General features: G+C 34.8%; 1 protein-coding gene and 1 long non-coding RNA gene across 2 annotated transcripts in view; one reads left to right on the top strand and one right to left on the bottom strand.

Moving 5' to 3' along the window:
- The window catches only part of LOC143251201 (glutamate receptor ionotropic, kainate 2-like), a 44500-nt gene extending 17358 nt beyond the window's left edge, over positions 1 to 27142 (bottom strand). The window contains exons 1-6 of the mRNA XM_076502625.1: positions 26608 to 27142; positions 12917 to 13072; positions 10518 to 10769; positions 9740 to 9918; positions 6585 to 6638; positions 2973 to 3134 (exon numbers count right to left, since the gene is read on the bottom strand). Of these exons, the coding sequence (XP_076358740.1) occupies positions 2973 to 3134; positions 6585 to 6638; positions 9740 to 9918; positions 10518 to 10769; positions 12917 to 13072; positions 26608 to 26692 (888 nt within the window). The 5' untranslated portion in view covers positions 26693 to 27142. The remainder of the gene's footprint in view (positions 1 to 2972; positions 3135 to 6584; positions 6639 to 9739; positions 9919 to 10517; positions 10770 to 12916; positions 13073 to 26607) is intronic.
- LOC143251202 (uncharacterized) lies at positions 238 to 9745 on the top strand. The gene is made up of 3 exons (XR_013028534.1): positions 238 to 511; positions 2981 to 3139; positions 9329 to 9745. It is a non-coding gene; the product is annotated as an uncharacterized LOC143251202 (long non-coding RNA).
- Positions 27143 to 27445: the final 303 nt, after the last annotated feature.

Consider the following 27445-nt stretch of genomic DNA (forward strand, 5'->3'; position numbering starts at 1 on the left):
GTACAGTTCTATTTTTCTAATAGGGTATGTGGTCTTTGGAATGAACTGACTTCAGATGTGACGGATGATGTAAAGTTAAGGTTTAATGAATATTGGAATTATAAGGACTGGCTCCCCCCACAGTTTAATGAATAGAACAGCCTAAGTAGACTGACGCATCTCTTTGTTCTCTTTAAGTTTTATATCGTCTTAGATGTCATCTAGAGGGCACATCACGTTAAGATAAAGTATTGTTTGTTTGTTCTGAATTTCGCGCAAAGCTACACGAGGGTATCTGCGCTAACCGTCCCGAATTTAGCAGTAAGACCAGAGGGAAGGCAGCTAGTCATCACCATCCACCGCTAACTCTTGGGCTAATATTTTACCAACGAATAGTGGGATTGACCATCACATATAACGCCCCCACGGCTGAAAGGGGGAGCATGTTAGGTAGAACAGGGATTCGAACCCGCGACCCTCGGATTAAGAGTGAAGTACCTTATCCACCTGGCCATGCCGGGCCTAAGATAAAGTAAGTCTTAGAATATTAGGGAATCTTCATGATCGAGAGATTTTGTGAAGTGTCTAGAAACTGCAATAGAGATATAATTAAAAGTAGATAGTTCAGAAGTAAACAGTTAATGACTATTGAGTTGTAATTAGTGTTTCGTTTTTAATTACTCAGTAGTTAATCAGCCCGCTTCCACGCTTTCTGGGTGTTGGAATAATTTCAGTGAAGTACCTTGATTAGTCTTGGTTAAAGTGACTATGCAGTTACTTGTTCGATCAGCTGTGAAAACGTAGAGCAAAGTGTATTTTTACGCTAGTAGTAGTACAGTTAGAGTGGTATTTTTGCTTAAACACATTTGATAATGTAGGCCTACAAGAGATTCAAAAGTGTACATGTGTGTTGAAACGTTCATGAAGAAATAACTTAACTCGTTATCTTTACACGGACTGGTCTTGGTCTTATTTTTCACTTAATTCTTAAAAACAACAACAATGACATCAGCATAGAAATATTATATACCTATATACAATATACATATGTATTTCTCGAAGTAGAATATAGTTATTCACGTATTGAAGTATACCTGTATAGTAATAACTCATAAAACATTAATTTTCAAGACAAAAGATAATGTTGAACTTAGATTAAGTGTAGCAGAGACAATTTCTAGACGAAATAATCGGTTGTTCCCAAACTTTTTATTGATAATCTTTTTTTGGGCCCTGGCATGGCCAGGTGGGTTAAGGCGTGCGACTCGTAATCTGAGGGTTGTGGGTTCGTATCCCCGTTACACCAAAAATGCTCGCTCTTTCAGTCGTGGGAGCGTCATAAAGTCACGATTAATCCCACTATTCGTTGGTAAAAGAGTAACCCAAGAGGTGGCGGTGGGTGGTGATGACTAGCTGCCTTCCCTCTAGTCTTACACTGCTAAATTAGGGACGGCTAGCGCAGATAGCCCTCGAGTAGCTTTGCGCGAAATTCAAAAACAAACAAACAAACCGTCGTTTTTTATCGGCAGGTCACAATGACGTCACAACATCACTGTTTACCGTAATTATTCAGTCTTCCATGAGCTACCAGAGATACCCTACGAATCATAGACTAGGATCGCTGAAGTAAGGGGCATAGCAAAGGCACAAGACGTGATTATAAGAGGAATGTATTACATTATAGGAAGATTTGTCTGACAAATTAATATTATTCCAATTTACAAATTCAGAGCCATTTTAAGTAACTGATAATGTGTTATGCACACATTTCAAAACTGATCTAACCAAAGCTTTTACTTCAGTACTTCATTTGTCTTGTCTATAATTAACAGAACATAAACGATAATTTGATAGCACAGAGAAAAATACGTGGTATGAACCATCAAAGTACAACACGTGTTACGTTATCTAACACAATGAAGATATTGGGCAACAGCCATAAATAATCGTTACACTATCAACAAGGCCTATACACTTACTAAGTGATACATAATATTACTGAAACGTCACAAATGTCCACATGTCATCAAACTTCTTATATTCTCGTTTTATCTCCAATGCAGTGAAGTTTGAGTTACAAAGCTACTCTTACATGTAAGAAAAAACATTTAATGGCTACTGTATGAATAGGTTAATTGTTTATTTTGTGAACAAGCTTATGGTTACTGTGTGAACAGGCTAATGGTTACTTTGTGAACAGGCCAATGGTTACTGTGTGAATAGGTTAATTGTTTATTTTGTGAACAAGCTTATGGTAACTTTGTGAAAAGTTAAGAGTTATCTTATGAACAGGTTAATGGTAAGTTTGTGAACAGGTTAACGGTTACTTTGTGAACTGGTTGATGTGAATCTTTATAAAAGGTAACAATGATGCAGGTTTCATGCGCAGACTGTACGAACGTACAAGTGACGTCTCAAAGTACAAATCTGAAATTAAGCTCTACAACTACCGTACAGATATTACTGTAATATCACAATATTAACAAAAGAAAATAAAACGTATAATTTATACGGTTTGCGAGAAAATGAAACGTGTTTAAAATGAGGAGGTATTGTCATAAAAATATTTGCGCATCTCTGTTCGAATGGACACGAATGATAGAAATGTCACATTCATGTTTAATGGACACTAATGATGCAGCAATATTATGTTATAACATAGATGTCACAAAACTTGTTCATTTTACATGTTGTTTTATATTTTAATGGACACTAAAGTATGTTACAACACCAAGAGATAATAATTTAAAAGTATAACTAAAATTATTTTACTAAAACTACTAAGTTTCGTAAAAATAAATTGCAAGTCAAATTGAAACACAAATCCAATAACCCATGATTTACCAAACAAACTTGGCTAAAGTTTGAGAAACTATAACTTACCACATTACCAATATCATCCTTTAAAATATGAGAAATATACTGCTCACATTTACCAGTCCACCTGAACAAAAAGTATTTTTAACATTGGAAGTTTTAACAAAGTTTTTTACTTTTAAAGCTGGCTTTGAGTTCTCGTTGTCCAACCCAGGATATCCTGTCTTCCAGTTACGAAGGAAGTTGATGTACTGTTGTCCTTTCTCGTCAACTAAACTGAACGCAGAGATGTTAGTACCACCATATTGGAAGTCCTTCAAATCGACGGTGTGAAGGTCCTAAAGTAAGTATTTCATGATGAGAATCATTGACATTCCAAACCGATCCGTTAAAACGTGAAATAAAAATTCAACCAAGTTGTTTGTTCAAGCAGGTAATGGTATGTATAGTGTCTACTATGTCTATCGAATCCAAACCGCTCTGGTGAACTTGGTATTGAGAGAAAAGCCTCGTAAAACTGGATATAATGTTGTTCACGCGACAGTATTCTTTACTTTCACTCACAAGCTATTATAATCAACACGATTATATTTATGCAAGCCTTAAACAGGGAAAAGACACGTGTTTTAGAGAAGGTTTTACCTGAACAATTAATTACACAAGGGCTATCTGCACCTACTTCCTACAGAATAGCTAACGGTACCCACTGTTAGCTTTTGGGCTAATTTAACAAAATAATTAGATTTGACCTTCACTCTTATTACACACACAATGTATAAAAATGCGGAGCGTAAATTATAACAACGGGAAGATAAGTATGGATGCTTGTATTCAGTTTAGCATTCCAACCAACTGATACGCCCCACACACACATGTTTTCAATGTTATGAGTTGTTACAAGTCAAATTATTATTCAATAATATTGCATCCTATTACTAGTAAGTGCTAGTCACTGTTGAACCCGTTTGTTTGCTTTTGAATTTCGCGCAGAGCTGCTCGAGAGCTATCTGCGCTAGCCGCACCTAATTTAGCAGTGTAAGACTAGAGGGAAGGCAACTAGTCACAACCACCCACCGCCAACCCTTGGGCGGTTATTTTACCAAGGAAAAGTGGGATTGACCGTCACATTATAACACCCCCGCGGCTGAAAGGGCGAGCATATTTGGTGCGACGGGGATTCGAATCCGCGACCCTCAGGTTAAGAGTCGAACGCCTTAACCCACCTGGCCATGTCAGGCCTACTGTTGAACACAAGTTTGGATTTAGTTTGTAATTTAGTAATTTGGTTATTCGAAGACTAGAGAAGTTTAATCGATAAACTATTAAGTATGTGGAAACCGTGAAATTAAACAGATTCACTAAACTGATTTATTAAATGTAAATATAATTTGATATTATCCAGAAATATCCACTAATTAATTAATGGACTGTATTTTTACAGCGTTTTTATATTCATTTCTGCCTCTCAGGTGACACGGCGGTAAGTCTATGAACTTAAAACACTAGAAATTGGGTTTCGATACCTGTGGTGGATAGAGGACAGATAGCCCATTCTGTAGCTTTCTGCTTGAACACAAATCTTTTCAGTCCAAAAACAGGTCACGAAATTTATATTTTTAATAACCTGGATTACACTATGCAACAAAATGTTTACTTTTTCTTGTTCCTGGGCAGAATGTGTTATTTCCCAATTGATTATGCCTAACGTAAATGGAAAATACCTTTTTTTTTCTCTTCAAACTTTGCTTTTGTGATCTGGGTAATAAAATTTTCAAATTTACCCATTTTCCAAAACATTCCAGGTAGATTCAGTGCTGAGTAACTGATAGAGAATTTTCAAGAACTTACAAGAGTTTTCAAGAGCTTTCTAGAATGTTGTGGAAGTCAGAGGAAGCGTCACCAACATTTTTCAAGCTTCTTCACTCGTCAAGATGGACTCTGCTTCTGCCACTATGTATCCGGTCTGTGTAAGGAAATTGGAATTGTCTGTAACCCGAACTTTTCATTGATAGCCTCAAAGCTGTGCTGCTCCATAACGGTAATAAGTATCCGTCTCTTCCCCTGGCTCATTCGGTGTATCTCAAAGAGGAATACAACAGTGTCAAGACCTTGATAGAAGTCTTGAAGTATGATGAGTATGGCTGGGAGGTTATCAGATACTTCAAAATGGTGGCATTCCTGATGGGTCTCCAAGGAGGCTTTACCAAGTTTACTGTTATCTTTGCTTTTGGGACAAAAGGTACACCGCAGTGCACTACGACAGGAAGCACAAGCCACAACAGACCGAGTTCTCTGTGGGGAGACACAATGTCAAGTGTGAGCCACTAGTAGACCTCCAGAAGGTGTTGTTCTCACCATTGCACTGGGTCTTATGAAACAATTTGTCACAGCTCTTGATAAGGAGTCTGCAGACTTCAAGTACCTTCGAGACTTCTTACCTAAGCTGTCTGAGACAAATCTCAAAGCTGGTGTATTCGTTGGACCACAAATAAAGGTAGGAAGGAAGAAAAAGCTTGAGGCAGCTTTGTCGCAGTGGTTCGGGGCTTCTTGGGCAATCAGAAGGCCGAAAATTGTGTGGAACTGGTTGAGGCTCTGGTGACGAACTACGGCAAAATGGGGTGCAGGATGTTCCCGAAAGTCCATATCCTTGACGCTCATCTTGATAAATTCAAGAAGAACATGGGAGCATACTCAGAGGAGCAAGGCGAGCGCTTCCACCAAGATATACTGGACTTTGAACGCCGCTACCAAGAAGCATATAACGAAAACATGATGGGAAACTATATCTGGGGGCTGATACGTGAAAGTGATTTACATTACAGTCGCAAATCTCGAAAAACTACTCACTTCTAAACATTTTTGTATAACTTGATTCATATATTGGTTTATTCAGACCATATATAAATGAAAATGTGCAAATTTGCCCGTTTTTACATAGAAAATAGGTTAATTTCTAAATTTCATTATCCAGGTCACAAAAGCAAAGTTTGAAGGGAATAATGACCATTTTCTGTACTTTTACAACTTAAGCAATTAAGAAATAACACATACTATCCAGGAACAAAATTTGTGTTACATAATGTTATCATACTAGAAAACAAGCATTTTTTAGCAAGAAATAGGACTTTATTCAAAAATATAAATTGATTGGAATAGCGAGTTTTGTTACGACATTTCTCCTCAACCCAGAAGAATGAAGGTTTCTTTCAGAAAACTGTTCAGAATTTCCACGTAGTAATATGTGAAAATTTCACCTGAACATTTGCCTATTTTTTTAATTTCGTGCAAAGCTACACAAAGGCTATCTGCTCTAGCCGTCCCTAATTTAGCTGTGTAACACTAGAGAGAAGGCAGCTAGTTATCACCATTGGGCTACTAAATTAGGCCGAATATCCATCACACCAAACATGCTCGCCCTTTCAGCCGTGGGGGAGTTATACTGTGACGGGGATTCGAACCCGCGATCCTTAGATTACTCGTGTAGCTTTGCGCGAAATTCAAAACAAACAATATACGATAGCTATCTGCGCTAGCCGTCCCTAACTTAGCAGTGTAAAACTGGACAAAAGACAGCTAGTTATTACCACCCACCGCCAACTCTTGGGCTACTCTTTTACCAACAAATAGAGGGATTGACCGTAACATTATAACGCACCCACAGCTAAAAGGGTGAGCATGTTTGGTGTGATGGGATTGGAACCGCGACTCTCGGATTACGAGTCGAGTGCCTTAACCACCTGGCCATGCCGGGCCGACAAAAATGAAAACAGAGAAAGACAAGAACCTACCAGAGACGTAAGGAAGTAATTGTGATATTCTGACATCATGTCAACTTGCTGGGCCTACAAATGACATAAAATACTTTATTATATACACGCCAACACAAGATATTTAAATTACTACACATATAAATAGTACATTATCGTCAAGACACACTAAATAATTATACGTAAGTGAACACATAATTATTATTATTTAAATATTAACACCCTAAATAAATATACATAATAATTAAACCCATAATTATTATTTCTTTAAATACCAAAACACTAATATATGTAATTAGACTCATAATTATTAATTTTTGTTAATTAAAAACCCAAACGTAATAAAAATATTTATTTGCTTTCCCGACAATCGTTACAATTATGCACGAAAGTTGTCAGTGACAACTCTTCTGAGGCAAATCCTGTTATTGTTTCAGTAGTAAACGAGATACACATTTATTAATATTGAGCTTTGAATGTAGCTTGTGTGTACCCAATACCACTGAATATAGTCTGGGAAGATGAAAATAAATATGTGAGCAGCATATTATGTTTGGTATAATAATTATAGTCATTAGGTACTCTAGTAACGTGTTCTAACATCACCTCAACTTGAAGGGACTACAGATATTCTATCTACGTGTTCTGATATCACGCCAACTTGAAGGGTCTACCATAAATATTTCATTACTTTAAGTGTCTGATGCTATTATGTATACTGTTTTATTCGTCATTTTCATTGTAAGAAATTAATTTACTAACCACGTGGTCTGACATCATGCAAACTTGATGCACGTACAAATAACAAACATGAGATTACAAACCAGATGCTGTGACGTCACGTCAACTTGCTGGGCCTAGAAATAACAAATATTGACATGATAAACAACAAGTTTTGATACCATGTTTACTTGTTTTGAAATTAAGCACAAAACTAGACATTGTTATATCTGTGCTCTGTCCACCACGGGTATCGAAACCAGGTGCCTATCGTTGAAAGTCCGCAGATATGCCACTATGCTACTGTGGGGGACACAATGTCAACTTACATTGTCTACAGCTAACAGGAAAGGACATTATAAATAGCGAGTTTTGACACCATGTCAACTTGCTTGGTCTACTGATTACAAAATATGACACTATAAACAACGAGTTTTGACACCATGTCAACTTGATGGGTCTACTGATTACGAAAAATGACACTATGAACAACGAGTTTTGACACCATGTCAACTTGCTTGGTCTACAGATAACAGAAAATGACACTATAAACAACGAGTTTTGACACCATGTCAACTTGCTTGGTCTACAGATAACAGAAAATGACACTATAAACAACGAGTTTTGACACCATGTCAACTTGCTTGGTCTACAGATAACAGAAAATGACACTATAAATAACGAGTTTTGACACCATGTCAACTTGCTTGGTCTACAGATAACAGAAAATGACACCATAAACAACGAGTTTTGACACCATGTCAACTTGCTTGGTCTACAGATAACAGAAAATGACACTATAAACAACGAGTTTTGACACCATGTCAACTTGCTTGGTCTACAGATAACAGAATATGACTCTATAAACAACGAGTTTTGACACCATGTCAACTTGCTTGGTCTACAGATAACAGAAAATGACACTATAAACAACGAGTTTTGACACCATGTCAACTTGCTTGGTCTACTGATTACAAAATATGACACTATAAACAACGAGTTTTGACACCATGTCAACTTGATGGGTCTACTGATTACGAAAAATGACACTATAAACAACGAGTTTTGACACCATGTCAACTTGATGGGTCTACTGATTACGAAATATGACACTATAAACAACGAGTTTTGACACCATGTCAACTTGCTTGGTCCACAGATAACAGAAAATGACACTATAAACAACGAGTTTTGACACCATGTCAACTTGCTTGGTCCACAGATAACAGAAAATGACACTATAAACAACGAGTTTTGACACCATGTCAACTTGCTTGGTCTACAGATAACAGAAAATGACACTATAAACAACGAGTTTTGACACCATGTCAACTTGCTTGGTCCACAGATAACAGAAAATAACACTATAAACAACGAGTTTTGACACCATGTCAACTTGCTTGGTCTACAGATAACAGAAAATGACACTATAAACAACGAGTTTTGACACCATGTCAACTTGCTTGGTCTACAGATAACAGAAAATGACACTATAAACAACGAGTTTTGACACCATGTCAACTTGCTTGGTCTACAAATAACAGAAAATGACACTATAAACAACGAGTTTTGACACCATGTCAACTTGCTTGGTCTACAAATAACAGAAAATGACACTATAAACAACGAATTTTGACACCATGTCAACTTGCTTGGTCTACAGATAACAGAAAATGACACTATAAACAACGAGTTTTGACACCATGTCAACTTGCTTGGTCTACAGATAACAGAAAATGACACTATAAACAACGAGTTTTGACACCATGTCAACTTGATGGGTCTACAGAAAAGCACACGTCAAAAACATGTTTTCTACAATTCAACATGAAATATTAAATAATTTTAATAAACGAAAAATAGATATAACGTTGTCTCGAATTGTAAGGTTTTTCAAGCAAATCAACTGACAGAAACGACTTGGAAACCTCTTTTTGTATGAACGTACTCTTACTGTACTGTATTTCTAAAATATTGATAAAACCTAACATTTTCTAAAGATAAACATGTTTTATCAGTTGATAAAGATATTGCTTTTATTTCAGATGTATCCTGCTGGTACAGTAATAAGCCTAGTGATTTACAACGGTAAAATCAGGGGTTCCATTCCCCTCGGTGGACTCAGCAGATAGCCCATATGGCTTTGTTATAAGGAAAACACAAAACTACACAACGGACTTTGTGTGGTGTGTCCACAACGGATATAAAAAAAAACAACCTTATTTTTGTCCCCGCTGGTACAACAGTATTTACAACGCGAAAATCAGGGGTTCGATTCCCCTCGGTAGACTCAGCGGATAGTCCGATATGGCTTTGCTATAAGAAAACAGGCACACACAAATTTTATTTCTGAAGACGGCTGTTTAACCTGTCGTGAGCGCGATGTTTTAAAATATTCTATGATTATCCATTTGACAAGCTCTCCAAAAGCTAGCAGTGAATAATCGATCACTTACTTGTTTCAAAACAGTTCTAATCTTCTCAGAAGGGACGTCTATAATAAAGTTCTTCACTCCGGCTCTCCCCAGTTCCTTAATAATTTTCCGGTAATCTCGTCCTTGAACAAATTGCTTCACTATCACTCTGCGTTTACGGATAGAAGGGTCTTTCAGGAGCTCCTGGAGACGTACTAACGCTGATGAACAGAACGATCACAATCGGAATGAATAATAACTCACACCACATTTACCAATCACAAGTCTTACACAAAATAATTTTTATACCTTACTGACTTTTATTTGTAGCTAACAAAACCATGTTTTAAGCAATATGTTTGATGTTTAGCTTATCTGTTAGCTAGACGGATGTACTTACAATGATGGTGTTACGTGAATAATGAACGATAAAGAACATAGAGTTGTTCCTCGTCGATGAACTGAACCAGTTAGTGTGTTTAGATCTGTGTTTGCTATCAGGTTTATTGAGTTACTTTGTACGGGCAAATGTGTTTTACGTTAGACCTAGTACTGATAGAGAGGTTTGAACGTCTTCTGAAACATAAGCCTACAACAGTTTGTGACGGTGTACAAGCTCGCAGAAGGAGGAAATAAACAAGTTTGTGTTTGTTACGTGAACAGAACGCTGAATTATTTTCCCCAGATAACTTGGAAGTACCTGTACCCAGAAGTACAACGTTACCACAGTATTAAAGAACATCAAATATATTTTATAATTTAATAACAAGCTGTAAAACGTATCAATTGTTATTAATTATAAAAATATTGGATTACTTACCTTCGTTCTCTTCATATACGATCGCGAATGATTTCCAGTTTTTATGCTTTACGTATTCGTAATAAGCCTTGCTCAGTGACGTTGTGAAAGGAAACAAGTTGACGGAATGGTTATCTCCGTGCGTACGAAAATCCCACCGGATTTCGATGTGTGGCACGTGCATAGCGTCACAAAATGACTGGACCGTTGAACTGGACTCTTCTGACTGTGGACCAAAAATGGCTGCTACTCCTTTCTCAAGAAGATCACACACTAGAAGAAAAAAATGAAGAATGGTTTTGGACGTTACAAAAACCTAACTTTTTCGCTTAAATTTTAAAACTAAAATGAAGTACCTTACAGAACGTGCAAATCACTTGTAAGTTTGTTATGTTTCCAGTCACAGATTCCAAAGCACCGCACCTGTTATTCAGGGTGAGAAAAATAAACTTAATTTAACGAGCTGTAATTTCTTACACCATGAGTCCTAATAAGTCGAACTGATTACCCACAGACCCAAAGATCAACTTTGTAATCACCTGAAAACTAGACCAAGAATAATGACCGATGGCAGTAAAACGAAATGTTTCATATCACGAACAGTATGGATTATACAAAAACGAACCATCCTATAGTAAGAGTAAGTGTCAATAGTAAAATAACTAAATCTTTGGGGACCCTCGATGGGGCAGCGATACGTTTATGAATTTAGAATGGTAAAGTCTAGGGTTCGATTCCCCGCAGTATAGGGAACATAGATGGCTAACTGTGTAGCTGTGCATTAAAAACAATCAAACGAAAACGTCTTAATAACAAATATTGATAGCAAAAAAAAAATCTACAGCAAAAATACGGAATTGTTCCACGTGTCGATAGAAAGAAAACAAATATTTTTTACAGTAAGGATAATTGCCGACAGTAATAAAACAAAATGTTCTACGGTAAGAATAGGCCGACGGTACGAAATTGAAACTTAGTACATCAAAATCAAGTGTAAAGAGTAAGAACACAAAGTGTTTCACAGTAAGTGCTCCCAGTGACACAGCGGTATGGGTTGGGTGTGTTTGGAATCTCGCGCAAAGCTACACGAGGGCTATCTGCGCTATCCGTCCCTAATTTAGCAGTGTGAGATTTGAGGGAAGGCAGCTAGTCATCATCACCCACCGCCAACTCTTGGGCTACACTTTTACCAACGAATAGTGGGATTGACCGTCACATTATAACGTCCCCAACGGCTGAAAGAGCTAGTATGTTTGGTGCGATGGGGATTTGAACCCGCTTCCCTCGGATTACAGGTCGAACGCTTTAACCTATTTGGCCATGCCGAGCCTTTTCTGAGCCTACCGAAGGGAATCGAACCCCTGATTTTAGCATTCTAAATCCGTAGACGTACCGTTGTACTAGCAGGGGGCGTAATTATTGGAAAGAAATAGTCTACACCTTCCTGTCAAGTTATTTAATGAGACTGCCAATCGCATTCTATAAGGAAAATAACTAATGTTGTAGTTTATAACAATAATAACTTTTGTCGCGGCTCATAGAAAGACTGAGGTTATCTATTTATTTATACATAATTTTAGCTTGAAGCTCTGTCATCTCTTGACAATGTGAGATTTATTTAATATTTTATTTTACTTGGGAGTCCAAACTTTTGCGGTTGATGTATTTGACTACGTCCAAAGTCTCATAGATTAATTCATTCTAATCCTTCCGGAAGTATGTCTCCGGATTTACAACGCTAAAATCAGAGGTTCGATTCCCCTCGGTGGGCTGAGCAGATAGTCCTTTGTGGCTTTGCTATACGAAAAACACACACACACACTCCTTCCGGAAATCATTTCAATTTAAGGGTAAACTGGCAGAAATTCTTATGAGTAATAGAATCAAATCGGATAAACACGCATCCCACGCTTGGTAATACTGGCGCAAAAAACATACCTTATAAAAAGGGAAACAGGAGCCCCATTGGTTAAGTTACTCTAATTCTGCCAAAAAGAATTTCAAGTACTGCAGCTATTGAGGATTCCCTCTTGTTATCATTTAAAGTAAAGCATTTTTATTGTGCGATTTTTATTTTGTCAGTTAAACACAAACGATATCTTACGATTACCAGAAACGACTAAGACAAAGGTCTCTAAAGGTGATTTTTGCCTATCGACAGGTATAACATTCTATCGGCAATCACTGGTACCGGAACTTACCAAGTTGCTTTACCATCTTCTACGTTTAAACATAGAGTCCACTTTACCCTCACCCGAGTACCTCACCCTTTTTGTTGTTGAAAGTTTCACCCTGCCTACTGACGTCACAATACGTATGAGATTGTGTAAAGAATTTCGCTAAGAAATGCTTGTTAGAAAATTCTTAAACTTGCAAAGTAGAACACTAGAAGTATCATACGATACTGATTTTTTTTTTACCTTTTTTGGAGGCTTGGAAGCTATCCTGTTGTTCAAGCTGTTGGATTATGGATGAGAGTCGGAAGTTGGAGAGTCGGAACGATTCGGAGTTCATACTGTCGACAGCTGTACTGAAGGCTGTCAGTAGCGTATCATCTCCAGTTTCGAACATGGCACCTGTAATGTTTCAGAGTTAGAACAGATATTTTTGAATCCCCCTCCAATAGTCTGTGGACGTATATCGCTATGAATCGCTATGCAGCTTTGTGCTTTATATCAAACATCAAGAACAACATATTTTTGTATTTTATCGCACAAATGACACGCAATGTGCCCTGTGGCTGATAAGAATTCAGGTATAGCCATCCCTGGTTTGAACTACTGACCAGAGGGGAGGAAACAAAACAACAGCACTCGCCGCCACAAGCTTTGCCGAGCTCTCGACTTGAATAATGGGTTTATTAACTGTCTCTTTACGAACGATCGCAGTTGAAAGTGTGTGGCATGTTGAGTATTCGAATTCAGGATCTTACGATCTTAAGCCCGAAACATTTACTACAAGACCACGTGTGAAAATCATGGAAAACGTCTTAAGACCCATAAAATGTTTCCATAATTTATTTCAAAGACTACAGTAGCACAGGGTTATTTTTTCTAAAATATTTCAAAACAATAAGAATAAAAACAACACATTTATTAAAACACAAATACGTTTTCAGTGAACTAACAAAAAATGCGACTAATACTATATGTTCTAAGTATATTTTAGACTAAAATTAACTAAATTTATATCTGTTTTCAGTATCAGTCATTATAAATTATTGTTACATTCTGTACAATGTTTATGCAAAGATACGTAAAATTTACGTTTGTCTTTTGACGTCAACGACTCATATTTTAAGCCTATTTCACCATTCATACAATATGAAAAACATTAACAACAAATTATGTGTATTTTTGTACTTGCCTTCATTTTTCCACACAGTTATACAAGTTATAATAAAACAGATCGTTTCTTATTATCGAAGATGCTCACGATTTTAGCAGTTGAAACGTTATAAAGTGACTACCAATTCCATTTTTTGTTGATAAAAAAATAGCTTAAGAAGTGGTGGTGGATAATACTAATTAAAAGTCTTCCTTCTAGTCTTGTCTATCACTTGTAAGTTAGGAACGATTAGCTCAAATAGTGCTCGAGTGGTGTTGCCTCAAATTCAAACAAAAGAAAAAATAACCCCGTTTATTTAATGCAAATGTTTCCCTAAAGAGGGCGCAAGGGAAGGCGCGATAGCATCCTGGAATAAAGGTTGAACCTGTAACATCTTAACTTTACATCAATATTGATTCTTTTACAATTATTGTTGTGTAGACGTTTAGTTTAAGACATGAAAATCCCACTCTTCTAGCCTTCGCGCGAAGTTTTGAAGTATTATGCCCGATATGATGGTGATTATTTACTTGTTTTTGAATTTCGCGCAAAGCTACTCGAGGGCTATCTGCGCTAATCGTCCCTAATTTTGCAGTGTAAGACAAGAGGGAAGACAGATAGATAGCCATCACCACCAACCGCCAACTCTTTTACCAACGAATAGTGAGATTGATAGTAACATTAAAATGCTCCCACGGCTGAAAGGACGAGCATATTTGGTGCGAGGGGGATTCGAACCCGCGGCCTTCAGATTACGAGTCGAACGCCTTAACCCACCTGGCCAGGTCGGCCGTGCTGATTGATTGAAATAAATTGCTTGACCCCACTATTCATAATATGTTTTCAGATACAAAATCCATGAAGTGTGATGAAAAATACAGCTATATATAGCAGTAATGGTTTTAGAGGTTTCAGCGTTTCCATATTAAATACAGCTATATATAGCAGTAATGGTTTTAGAGGTTTCAGCGTTTCCATATTTTCCAGAGTCAATAACATACACCATTGTTTTCTTCTAATCTATTTTCACCACTCAGGCACTTGTCCTCTTATAGTCTTCTTACACCACTTTCAACATGATTTCTCAGCTTCCAGTTAACATGATTTGTTTCATTCTAGTCATGAACCCAAAGGCAAGCAGCACCTACAAACGCGTTTCTTTCTATGGTTATGTTCCTGGTTTATGTGTGCGTTTAGAAAAAAAACAAAACGTTTAGACGAACTTACATTTGACTTTAGTAGTTCCACTATAGCTAGTGTTTATCTGTAATATCAGATAACTTATGTTGTTATTAGAACACACATTTGAACGGATGTGTCCTAGAGTGTCCAGCTTGTGAATCTGTAAGATTCGCGATATGCTAAAAATTGACATAAAAACACGTTCCGCCCTTTGAGCGCGTCGCTATAAGGAGTGACCAATATTTGATGAGGAAGTACAAGCCCAAGAGATGGCGGTGGGTGGTGTTGACTAGATACCTTTTGCTTTAGTCTTTCATACCAAAATTTGGAACGGTTATGCGCGACGCTATGAAATGAACAAACGAGAACAAAATTATGCTTAACACCCCAAGACCAGTATACATGTTCATGTGTGCTGAAAATGTGTGTGGCCTTATTTATAATTTTAAAACAACAATATTTATTCCCTATTTTATATATGTTTTATTACATCCCACATAATAAAAACTAAGAACTAATTACGACAAGAAGTAATAATAAAATATTGAACACTATACTAGGAATTTATGAACCTGTGGCCCTCATTTATAGGGTTGCTATAATACAAATTTAATGTTTAGACTAACACTTTGCATATTTTCAGTTTAATAATTTGGTATTGTTTGATTTGTTTTGAATTTCGCGCAAAGCTACACGACGGCTATCTGCGCTAGCCGTCCCTAATTTATCAGTGTAAGACTTGAGGGAAGGCAGCTAGTCATCACCACCCACCGCCAACTCTTGGGCTACTTTGTTCCCAACGAACAGTGGGATTGACCGTCACTTTATAAAGGGCGAGCATGTTTGGTGTGAGGGGGGATTCGAACCCGTGACCCTCTGATAACGAGTCGAGTGGCTTACCCACCTGGCCATGTCAGGCCTAGGTTGAAAGACAATTAATGAGATATATCATTTAAAAGTTGTTTTAATGCTAGCTATTTTTATTCAGTACACAGTTGTTTTAATGCTAGCTATTTTTATTCAGTACACAGTTGTTTTAATGCTAGCTATTTTTATTCAGTACACAGTTGATTTAATGCTAGATATTTTTATTCAGTACACAGTTGTTTTAATGCTAGCTATTTTTATTCAGTACACAGTTGTTTTAATGCTAGCTATTTTTATTCAGTACACAGTTGTTTTAATGCTAGCTATTTTTATTCAGTACACAGTTGTTTTAATGCTAGCTATTTTTATTCAGTACACAGTTGTTTTAATGCTAGCTATTTTTATTCAGTACACAGTTGTTTCTGCCTTGCTGCTTAATTTAAAGGATTTTGAAGTAGATTGTATTCTATTTGGTTTTATTATTAGTTTGAAATAATTAGTGTTTAACATATGTTCTTTATTTAAAACATACTTCAAAAATGAGATTAGCCTTGGAGAACTTTAAAACTTATGGTGAAGTCACACATGCGACACATTTTAGCAGGGCTCAAGCACGTATAATCTTATTACTAGGTAAGACAAGTGGTTCACGTAAATAGGTAGAATTACAGTTATTACTTCATATAAGTGAAAGAACTGCACTTACGTTTTATACAGCTTCACTTAACCTCACAGCCTAAAAATGTGCAGTCGCGAAACGTTGTCCTTATCGTTGTTTGAAAGACTGAAGGTACGTTTAGCTGTGCCCGGCATGGCCAGGTGGGTTAAAGTGTTCGACTCGTAATCCGAGGTTCGCGGGTTCGAATCCCGATCACACCAAACATGCTCACCCTTTCAGCCGTGGGGGCGTTATAATGTGACGGTCAATCACACTATTCGTTGGTAAAAGAGTAGCCCAAGAGTTGGCGGTGGGTGGTGATGACTAGCTGCCTTCCCTCTAGTCTTACACTACTAAACTGAGGACGGCTAGCATAGATAGCCCTCGAGTAGCTTTGCGCGAAATTCAAAAAACAAACAAACGTTTAGCTGTAAGAAAGTGCTAAACGAATGCAAAAACAACAGTGCTCAAAATGAGTTAGTATGATGAATTTTAATCTTAGATTAGCGATATAGGCCTAGTAGTAGTACCGTGTTAGCGTAAATGTAAACGTTACGTTTGAGGCCTAGCTAGCCCTTTATCCATTTTGTTGGATGTTTTAAACAATAAAACAACCAATACATATTCATATATTTTTTATTAAGTTATTAAAGCAAAACAACAAAATAAACATAAAATTTGAATAACAAACGTTCTAATTACGAAATAGGATGAAATTACTAAACTTAGGCCTGTTCCTAATTCACATGATGACAGTGTACCTCGCCTATTATTAAATAAACCTTTTTTATGGAATACCTTCAACTAGTCAGTTATTTACTCCCATGTTGAACACTGATATTATGTTCGTTACGCATACAAGTATTCGAATATTACTAAAATATTTAGTCGTGGTATTATAATATCCTTCATACCCACATTCAGCACCAAAATACTTTCTTAAACATTTGGAAGTTCTAGTATGTTTTGCCGAATTTTAGTACATAATACATTCTTTAGGCCTACATAAGTAGTAATTACTGCTTACACCTCAGCGTTTCACAGTTTTTCTTGACGTAATGGTTGTAATCCCGTACATTCATGCAAAATGGTCTTGTCATGGTAAATTAATAAAATAACGTTTCCAGAACTAGACCACCACACCTATTTTCTTATTTTGCCTGTTTTGAAAATAAAGTTGTTAATTTAAAGTGTTTTCTTGAACAAATTGAATAAAAATATCTATTTCTCAGGTTGTTTTAAATTATTTTTAGAATGAAAAACCTTGAGCTACTTCGAGTACACGTTGTGGTGTTTTAATAAGAAGGATTGTTTGTTTTGGAATTTCGCACAAAGCAACTCGAGGCTATCTGTGCTAGCCGTCCCTAATTTAGAAGTGTAAGACTAGAGGGAAGGCAGCTAGTCATCACCACCCACCGCCAACTCTTGGGCTACTCTTTTACCAACGAATAGTGGGATTGACCGTCACATTATAACGCCCCCACGCCTGGGAGGGCGAGCATGTTTGGCGTGACGCGGGCGCGAACCCGCGACCCTCAGATTACGAGTCACACGCCTTAACGAGCTTGGCCATGCCAGGCCTTTAATAAGAAGGCAAAGCGTCGCATGTATGTTGCAACCGATGAATAAATAATTCTAAACTCTCTTAAAAAACATCATAAATCATAATACAAATCATGTACATTCAGCGCACATACCAGATGAAAAAATGGATTTCATTTCTAACACATTTCTAAAATATTGTTGCTAATTTACCGCGTAAGCATGGAATGCGGTACACTGTGTACCCCCGTGTTTTGCACATCAATACAAAGAACTGGGAGGGGGCTTATCAGAAGATAGATAGCTAGACTACATGGCGAAATGAGTTAAAGTAAAAGTTTCAACATGGGTGCTTGAATTTCGTGTAGAACATAAAACTACCTAAAAATTGAGGGGGAGACGTCCCCTTCACACTCTTAAAACTGTTTGTTGCGCCTATGAAGAATAGGCACTCATGAGTGTAGGGGTCTTCCATCTTTGATGACGTTGAAAATTATGTTGGAAGAGTATAAAAAATGAAAAACATTATCAAATACAACATAAACATGATTAACAAATACAACATAGACATGAATAACAAATACAACATAAACATGATTAACACAACTATCATGTTAACACAGTCTGAACTGGTCTGAACTGAAAATAGTGTTAGTGACAAACTATAAAAGGTTTGGTTTCGTTTGTTTTGAATTTTGCGCAAAGCTACTCGAGGGCTATCTGTGCTACCCGTCCCTAATTTAGCAGTGTAAGACTAGAAGGAGGCCCCCCAGTGGCTCAGCGGTAAGTCTGCGGACTTACAACGCTAAAAATCGGGTTTCGATACCCGTGGTGGGCAGAACACAGATAGCCCATTCTGAAGCTTTGTGCTTAATTCAAAAACACACACACTAGAAGGAAGGCAACTAGTCATCACCACCCACCGCTAACTCTTGGGTTTCTTTTTTACCAACGAATAGTGCGATTCTCCGTCACATAACGCTCCCACGGCTGAAAGAACACATTGTTGGATGTTATGAAACCTTATCTTAGTGTTTGTTTTGTTTTGCTTCATTCTACACACATTGTTGGAAAGCATAAACTTCATCTTTGTGTTTGTTTTCTTTTTAATTATTCTACACACATTGTTGGACAGTAAAAACATCATCTTAGTGTTTGTTTTGATTTATTTTAGACATATTGTTGGACAGTAAAAACATCATCTTAGTGTTTGTTTTGATTTATTTTAGACACATTGTTGGACAGTAAAACATCATCTTAGTGTTTGTTTTGATTTATTTTAGACACATTGTTGGACAGTAAAAACATCATCTTAGTGTTTGTTTTGCTTTTATTTTAGACACATTGTTGGACAGTAAAACATCATCTTAGTGTTTGTTTTTTTTTATTTTAGACACATTGTTGGACAGTAAAAACATCATCTTAGTGTTTGTTTTGATTTATTTTAGACACATTGTTGGACAGTAAAAACATCATCTTAGTGTTTGTTTTGCTTTATTTTAGACACATTGTTGGACAGTAAAAACATCATCTTAGTGTTTGTTTTGCTTTATTTTAGACACATTGTTGGACAGTAAAACATCATCTTAGTGTTTGTTTTGATTTATTTTAGACACATTGTTGGACAGTAAAACATCATCTTAGTGTTTGTTTTGATTTATTTTAGACACATTGTTGGACAGTAAAACATCATCTTAGTGTTTGTTTTGCTTTATTTTAGACACATTGTTGGACAGTAAAAACATCATCTTAGTGTTTGTTTTGCTTTATTTTAGACACATTGTTGGACAGTAAAAAACATCATCTTAGTGTTTGTTTTGCTTTATTTTAGACACATTGTTGGACAGTAAAAACATCATCTTAGTGTTTGTTTTGATTTATTTTAGACACATTGTTGGACAGTAAAACATCATCTTAGTGTTTGTTTTGCTTTATTTTAGACACATTGTTGGACAGTAAAACATCATCTTAGTGTTTGTTTTGATTTATTTTAGACACATTGTTGGACAGTAAAAACATCATCTTAGTGTTTGTTTTGCTTTATTTTAGACACATTGTTGGACAGTAAAAACATCATCTTAGTGTTTGTTTTGATTTATTTTAGACACATTGTTGGACAGTAAAACATCATCTTAGTGTTTGTTTTGCTTTATTTTAGACACATTGTTGGACAGTAAAAACATCATCTTAGTGTTTGTTTTGATTTATTTTAGACACATTGTTGGACAGTAAAAACATCATCTTAGTGTTTGTTTTGCTTTATTTTAGACACATTGTTGGACAGTAAAAACATCATCTTAGTGTTTGTTTTGCTTTATTTTAGACACATTGTTGGACAGTAAAAACATCATCTTAGTGTTTGTTTTGATTTATTTTAGACACATTGTTGGACAGTAAAAACATCATCTTAGTGTTTGTTTTGCTTTATTTTAGACACATTGTTGGACAGTAAAAACATCATCTTAGTGTTTGTTTTGCTTTATTTTAGACACATTGTTGGACAGTAAAAACATCATCTTAGTGTTTGTTTTGATTTATTTTAGACACATTGTTGGACAGTAAAACATCATCTTAGTGTTTGTTTTGATTTATTTTAGACACATTGTTGGACAGTAAAAACATCATCTTAGTGTTTGTTTTGCTTTATTTTAGACACATTGTTGGACAGTAAAAACATCATCTTAGTGTTTGTTTTGATTTATTTTAGACACATTGTTGGACAGTAAAAACATCATCTTAGTGTTTGTTTTGCTTTATTTTAGACACATTGTTGGACAGTAAAAACATCATCTTAGTGTTTGTTTTGATTTATTTTAGACACATTGTTGGACAGTAAAAACATCATCTTAGTGTTTGTTTTGCTTTATTTTAGACACATTGTTGGACAGTAAAAACATCATCTTAGTGTTTGTTTTGATTTATTTTAGACACATTGTTGGACAGTAAAAACATCATCTTAGTGTTTGTTTTGCTTTATTTTAGACACATTGTTGGACAGTAAAACATCATCTTAGTGTTTGTTTTGATTTATTTTAGACACATTGTTGGACAGTAAAAACATCATCTTAGTGTTTGTTTTGCTTTATTTTATTGTTGGACAGTAAAAACATCATCTTAGTGTTTGTTTTGATTTATTTTAGACACATTGTTGGACAGTAAAAACATCATCTTAGTGTTTGTTTTGATTTATTTTAGACACATTGTTGGACAGTAAAAACATCATCTTAGTGTTTGTTTTGATTTATTTTAGACACATTGTTGGACAGTAAAAAACATCATCTTAGTGTTTGTTTTGACAGTAAAAACATCATCTTAGTGTTTGTTTTGATTTATTTTAGACACATTGTTGGACAGTAAAAACATCATCTACACATTGTTGGACAGTAAAACATCATCTTAGTGTTTGTTTTGATTTATTTTAGACACATTGTTGGACAGTAAAAACATCATCTTAGTGTTTGTTTTGATTTATTTTAGACACATTGTTGGACAGTAAAAACATCATCTTAGTGTTTGTTTTGATTTATTTTAGACACATTGTTGGACAGTAAAAACATCATCTTAGTGTTTGTTTTGATTTATTTTAGACACATTGTTGGACAGTAAAAACATCATCTTAGTGTTTGTTTTGCTTTATTTTAGACACATTGTTGGACAGTAAAAAACATCATCTTAGTGTTTGTTTTGATTTATTTTAGACACATTGTTGGACAGTAAAAACATCATCTTAGTGTTTGTTTTGATTTATTTTAGACACATTGTTGGACAGTAAAAACATCATCTTAGTGTTTGTTTTGCTTTATTTTAGACACATTGTTGGACAGTAAAAACATCATCTTAGTGTTTGTTTTGTTTTGATTTATTTTACACACATTGTTGGACAGTAAAAACATCATCTTAGTGTTTGTTTTGATTTATTTTAGACACATTGTTGGACAGTAAAAACATCATCTTAGTGTTTGTTTTGCTTTATTTTAGACACATTGTTGGACAGTAAAACATCATCTTAGTGTTTGTTTTGATTTATTTTAGACACATTGTTGGACAGTAAAAACATCATCTTAGTGTTTGTTTTGATTTATTTTAGACACATTGTTGGACAGTAAAACATCATCTTAGTGTTTGTTTTGCTTTATTTTAGACACATTGTTGGACAGTAAAAACATCATCTTAGTGTTTGTTTTGATTTATTTTAGACACATTGTTGGACAGTAAAACATCATCTTAGTGTTTGTTTTGCTTTATTTTAGACACATTGTTGGACAGTAAAAACATCATCTTAGTGTTTGTTTTGATTTATTTTAGACACATTGTTGGACAGTAAAAACATCATCTTAGTGTTTGTTTTGATTTATTTTATTTTAGACACATTGTTGGACAGTAAAAACATCATCTTAGTGTTTGTTTTGATTTATTTTAGACACATTGTTGGACAGTAAAACATCATCTTAGTGTTTGTTTTGATTTATTTTAGACACATTGTTGGACAGTAAAAACATCATCTTAGTGTTTGTTTTGATTTATTTTAGACACATTGTTGGACAGTAAAAACATCATCTTAGTGTTTGTTTTGCTTTATTTTAGACACATTGTTGGACAGTAAAAACATCATCTTAGTGTTTGTTTTGATTTATTTTAGACACATTGTTGGACAGTAAAACATCATCTTAGTGTTTGTTTTGCTTTATTTTAGACACATTGTTGGACAGTAAAAACATCATCTTAGTGTTTGTTTTGATTTATTTTAGACACATTGTTGGACAGTAAAAACATCATCTTAGTGTTTGTTTTTAGTTTATTTTATTTTAGACACATTGTTGGACAGTAAAAACATCATCTTAGTGTTTGTTTTGATTTATTTTAGACACATTGTTGGACAGTAAAAACATCATCTTAGTGTTTGTTTTGATTTATTTTAGACACATTGTTGGACAGTAAAAACATCATCTTAGTGTTTGTTTTGATTTATTTTAGACACATTGTTGGACAGTAAAAACATCATCTTAGTGTTTGTTTTGATTTATTTTAGACACATTGTTGGACAGTAAAAACATCATCTTAGTGTTTGTTTTGATTTATTTTAGACACATTGTTGGACAGTAAAACATCATCTTAGTGTTTGTTTTGATTTATTTTAGACACATTGTTGGACAGTAAAAACATCATCTTAGTGTTTGTTTTGATTTATTTTAGACACATTGTTGGACAGTAAAAACATCATCTTAGTGTTTGTTTTGATTTATTTTATTTTAGTAAAAACATCACATTGTTTTGGACAGTAAAACATCATCTTAGTGTTTGTTTTGCTTTATTTTAGACACATTGTTGGACAGTAAAAACATCATCTTAGTGTTTGTTTTGATTTATTTTAGACACATTGTTGGACAGTAAAAACATCATCTTAGTGTTTGTTTTGATTTATTTTAGACACATTGTTGGACAGTAAAAACATCATCTTAGTGTTTGTTTTGATTTATTTTAGACACATTGTTGGACAGTAAAAAACATCATCTTAGTGTTTGTTTTGATTTATTTTAGACACATTGTTGGACAGTAAAAACATCATCTTAGTGTTTGTTTTTTTATTTTATTTTAGACACATTGTTGGACAGTAAAACATCATCTTAGTGTTTGTTTTGCTTTATTTTAGACACATTGTTGGACAGTAAAAACATCATCTTAGTGTTTGTTTTGCTTTATTTTAGACACATTGTTGGACAGTAAAAACATCATCTTAGTGTTTGTTTTGATTTATTTTAGACACATTGTTGGACAGTAAAAACATCATCTTAGTGTTTGTTTTGATTTATTTTAGACACATTGTTGGACAGTAAAAACATCATCTTAGTGTTTGTTTTGATTTATTTTAGACACATTGTTGGACAGTAAAACATCATCTTAGTGTTTGTTTTGATTTATTTTAGACACATTGTTGGACAGTAAAAACATCATCTTAGTGTTTGTTTTGCTTTATTTTAGACACATTGTTGGACAGTAAAAACATCATCTTAGTGTTTGTTTTGATTTATTTTAGACACATTGTTGGACAGTAAAACATCATCTTAGTGTTTGTTTTGATTTATTTTAGACACATTGTTGGACAGTAAAAACATCATCTTAGTGTTTGTTTTGCTTTATTTTAGACACATTGTTGGACAGTAAAACATCATCTTAGTGTTTGTTTTGATTTATTTTAGACACATTGTTGGACAGTAAAACATCATCTTAGTGTTTGTTTTGATTTATTTTAGACACATTGTTGGACAGTAAAACATCATCTTAGTGTTTGTTTTGATTTATTTTAGACACATTGTTGGACAGTAAAACATCATCTTTGTTTGTTTTGATTTATTTTAGACACATTGTTGGACAGTAAAAAACATCATCTTAGTGTTTGTTTTGCTTTATTTTAGACACATTGTTGGACAGTAAAAACATCATCTTAGTGTTTGTTTTGATTTATTTTAGACACATTGTTGGACAGTAAAAACATCATCTTAGTGTTTGTTTTGATTTATTTTATTTTAGACACATTGTTGGACAGTAAAACATCATCTTAGTGTTTGTTTTGCTTTATTTTAGACACATTGTTGGACAGTAAAAACATCATCTTAGTGTTTGTTTTGATTTATTTTAGACACATTGTTGGACAGTAAAACATCATCTTAGTGTTTGTTTTGCTTTATTTTAGACACATTGTTGGACAGTAAAAACATCATCTTAGTGTTTGTTTTGCTTTATTTTAGACACATTGTTGGACAGTAAAAACATCATCTTAGTGTTTGTTTTGATTTATTTTAGACACATTGTTGGACAGTAAAAACATCATCTTAGTGTTTGTTTTGCTTTATTTTAGACACATTGTTGGACAGTAAAACATCATCTTAGTGTTTGTTTTGCTTTATTTTAGACACATTGTTGGACAGTAAAAACATCATCTTAGTGTTTGTTTTGATTTATTTTAGACACATTGTTGGACAGTAAAAACATCATCTTAGTGTTTGTTTTGATTTATTTTATTTTAGACACATTGTTGGACAGTAAAACATCATCTTAGTGTTTGTTTTGCTTTATTTTAGACACATTGTTGGACAGTAAAAACATCATCTTAGTGTTTGTTTTGATTTATTTTAGACACATTGTTGGACAGTAAAAACATCATCTTAGTGTTTGTTTTGCTTTATTTTAGACACATTGTTGGACAGTAAAACATCATCTTTGTTGTTTTGCTTTATTTTAGACACATTGTTGGACAGTAAAAACATCATCTTAGTGTTGGACAGTTTGTTTTGTTTTGATTTATTTTAGACACATTGTTGGACAGTAAAAACATCATCTTAGTGTTTGTTTTGATTTATTTTAGACACATTGTTGGACAGTAAAACATCATCTTAGTGTTTGTTTTGCTTTATTTTAGACACATTGTTGGACAGTAAAACATCATCTTAGTGTTTGTTTTGCTTTATTTTAGACACATTGTTGGACAGTAAAACATCATCTTAGTGTTTGTTTTGATTTATTTTAGACACATTGTTGGACAGTAAAAACATCATCTTAGTGTTTGTTTTGATTTATTTTATTTTAGATATATTGTTGGACAGTAAAACATCATCTTAGTGTTTGTTTTGCTTTATTTTAGACACATTGTTGGACAGTAAATACATCATCTTAGTGTTTGTTTTGCTTTATTTTAGACACATTGTTGAACAGTAAAAACATCATCTTAGTGATTGTTTTGATTTATTTTAGACACATTGTTGGACAGTTAAAACATCATCTTAGTGTTTGTTTTGCTTTATTTTAGACACATTGTTGGATTGTAAAAACTCATCTTAGTGTTTGTTTTGCTTTATTCTACACACATTGTTGGATTGTAAAAACCTCATCTTAGTGTTTTGCTTTATTCTACACACATTGTTGGATTGTAAAAGCCTCATCTTAGTGTTTTGCTTTATTCTACACACATTGTTGGATTGTAAAAGCCTCATCTTAGTGTTTTGCTTTATTCTACACAAATTGTTGGATTGTAAAAACCTCATCTTAGTGTTTTTAATCAATCTAGGCACATTGTTCTACGGTGAGAAATCTCATCTCAATATTTGTTTTGTGTTGCTTTATTCTAAACATATTGTTTGAAAGTAAAATGTTTCATCTTACTGTTTGTTTTATTTTATTATGGACCAATTTTTCTCAAAATTGGATCGCGAGTTTTTTCAGGTCACAGCAAGATTTTGTTTTGGTTTGTAGTGGGGGGATTCAATGTATTTAGAAGGTGCAAATACAATCTTACTTATGTATTATGACATACTAGTCCAAAAAACATCAATCATTTCTTATATATTATTTAAAAAAATTTGGGTTTGCGACGCCCAAAGCCCTGAGGCGGGGATTATCGGGCATATCTGGCTGAAATACATTGTTATCGATATATAGTTCTGTGGTACAAAGATTCATCTTGATGTAGTTTAGTTTCGCGATTATTTTAGTCACGTGGCTGTTGTAAACTCTGATTTCTAATGAAGGATACCTACTTACCGATTTTAATAACATCAGGAAGAGAAGACGTTACTGTCACGTGGTAGATAACACCTAGAGACAGGAAAATGTAGTGAACTGTCATGACGTAGATTTTAGTTGTCCGTTCAACGTGTTACACGAATACCACCATCTTGGAGAAACCTAGTAAAAGTTGCGATGGTATTTTAGGGATATCCCCAATACCCGAAATTCCTCTGTGCCATATTTTACACAACCAAGGGACAGACATGAAAGTTGCTTATTTCAGAAGATAGCAGTTACTCTAGTGGCTGTGAGGGTTTGGTTTATACTATTACAGTTTTAACACAGCGGCAGAGACTTATTGTTAAAGGTCGGTTCTTATGTACTGAGATATTTAACGTTCATCTATTTATAAACCATTTTCAAATTAAAAACTGAGGTATCTGAAGGTGTAATCTTTGCACAAGTCTCTACAGATCTACGAAAGAAAATAACACATTTGTCACTATGACAACGGCTTCTAGGATTGGCGATCACGAAGAAAAACCATAGATTTGTTGCTGTGGCAACGGTTCTTTGAACGCAAAGTAAAGGCAAGGTCCTTGAATCCTGGCTATACCCAGACATTATCGATCTACGTCAGGGATCTGTATCCAATGAGCAGCCGTAAAATCTCTTAATACTGTAACAACGTTTGGTGGCCTGTTTAATCAAATAAGCTGACCTCTAATAATATCAAAATTGTGCTTTATATTAGTACCAATAACTCAACCTGGCCTGACCTTATAAAACCGTAACCTGACTTCCTCTCTTCACGCGATGATCCGTGTTTGATTTCCTTTCTTAATTCATGTCCAGTAAATGTTTTGTCTTT

This window comes from Tachypleus tridentatus, chromosome 5, assembly GCF_004210375.1.
Source record: "Tachypleus tridentatus isolate NWPU-2018 chromosome 5, ASM421037v1, whole genome shotgun sequence".
In the NCBI taxonomy this organism is placed as follows: domain Eukaryota; kingdom Metazoa; phylum Arthropoda; class Merostomata; order Xiphosura; family Limulidae; genus Tachypleus; species Tachypleus tridentatus.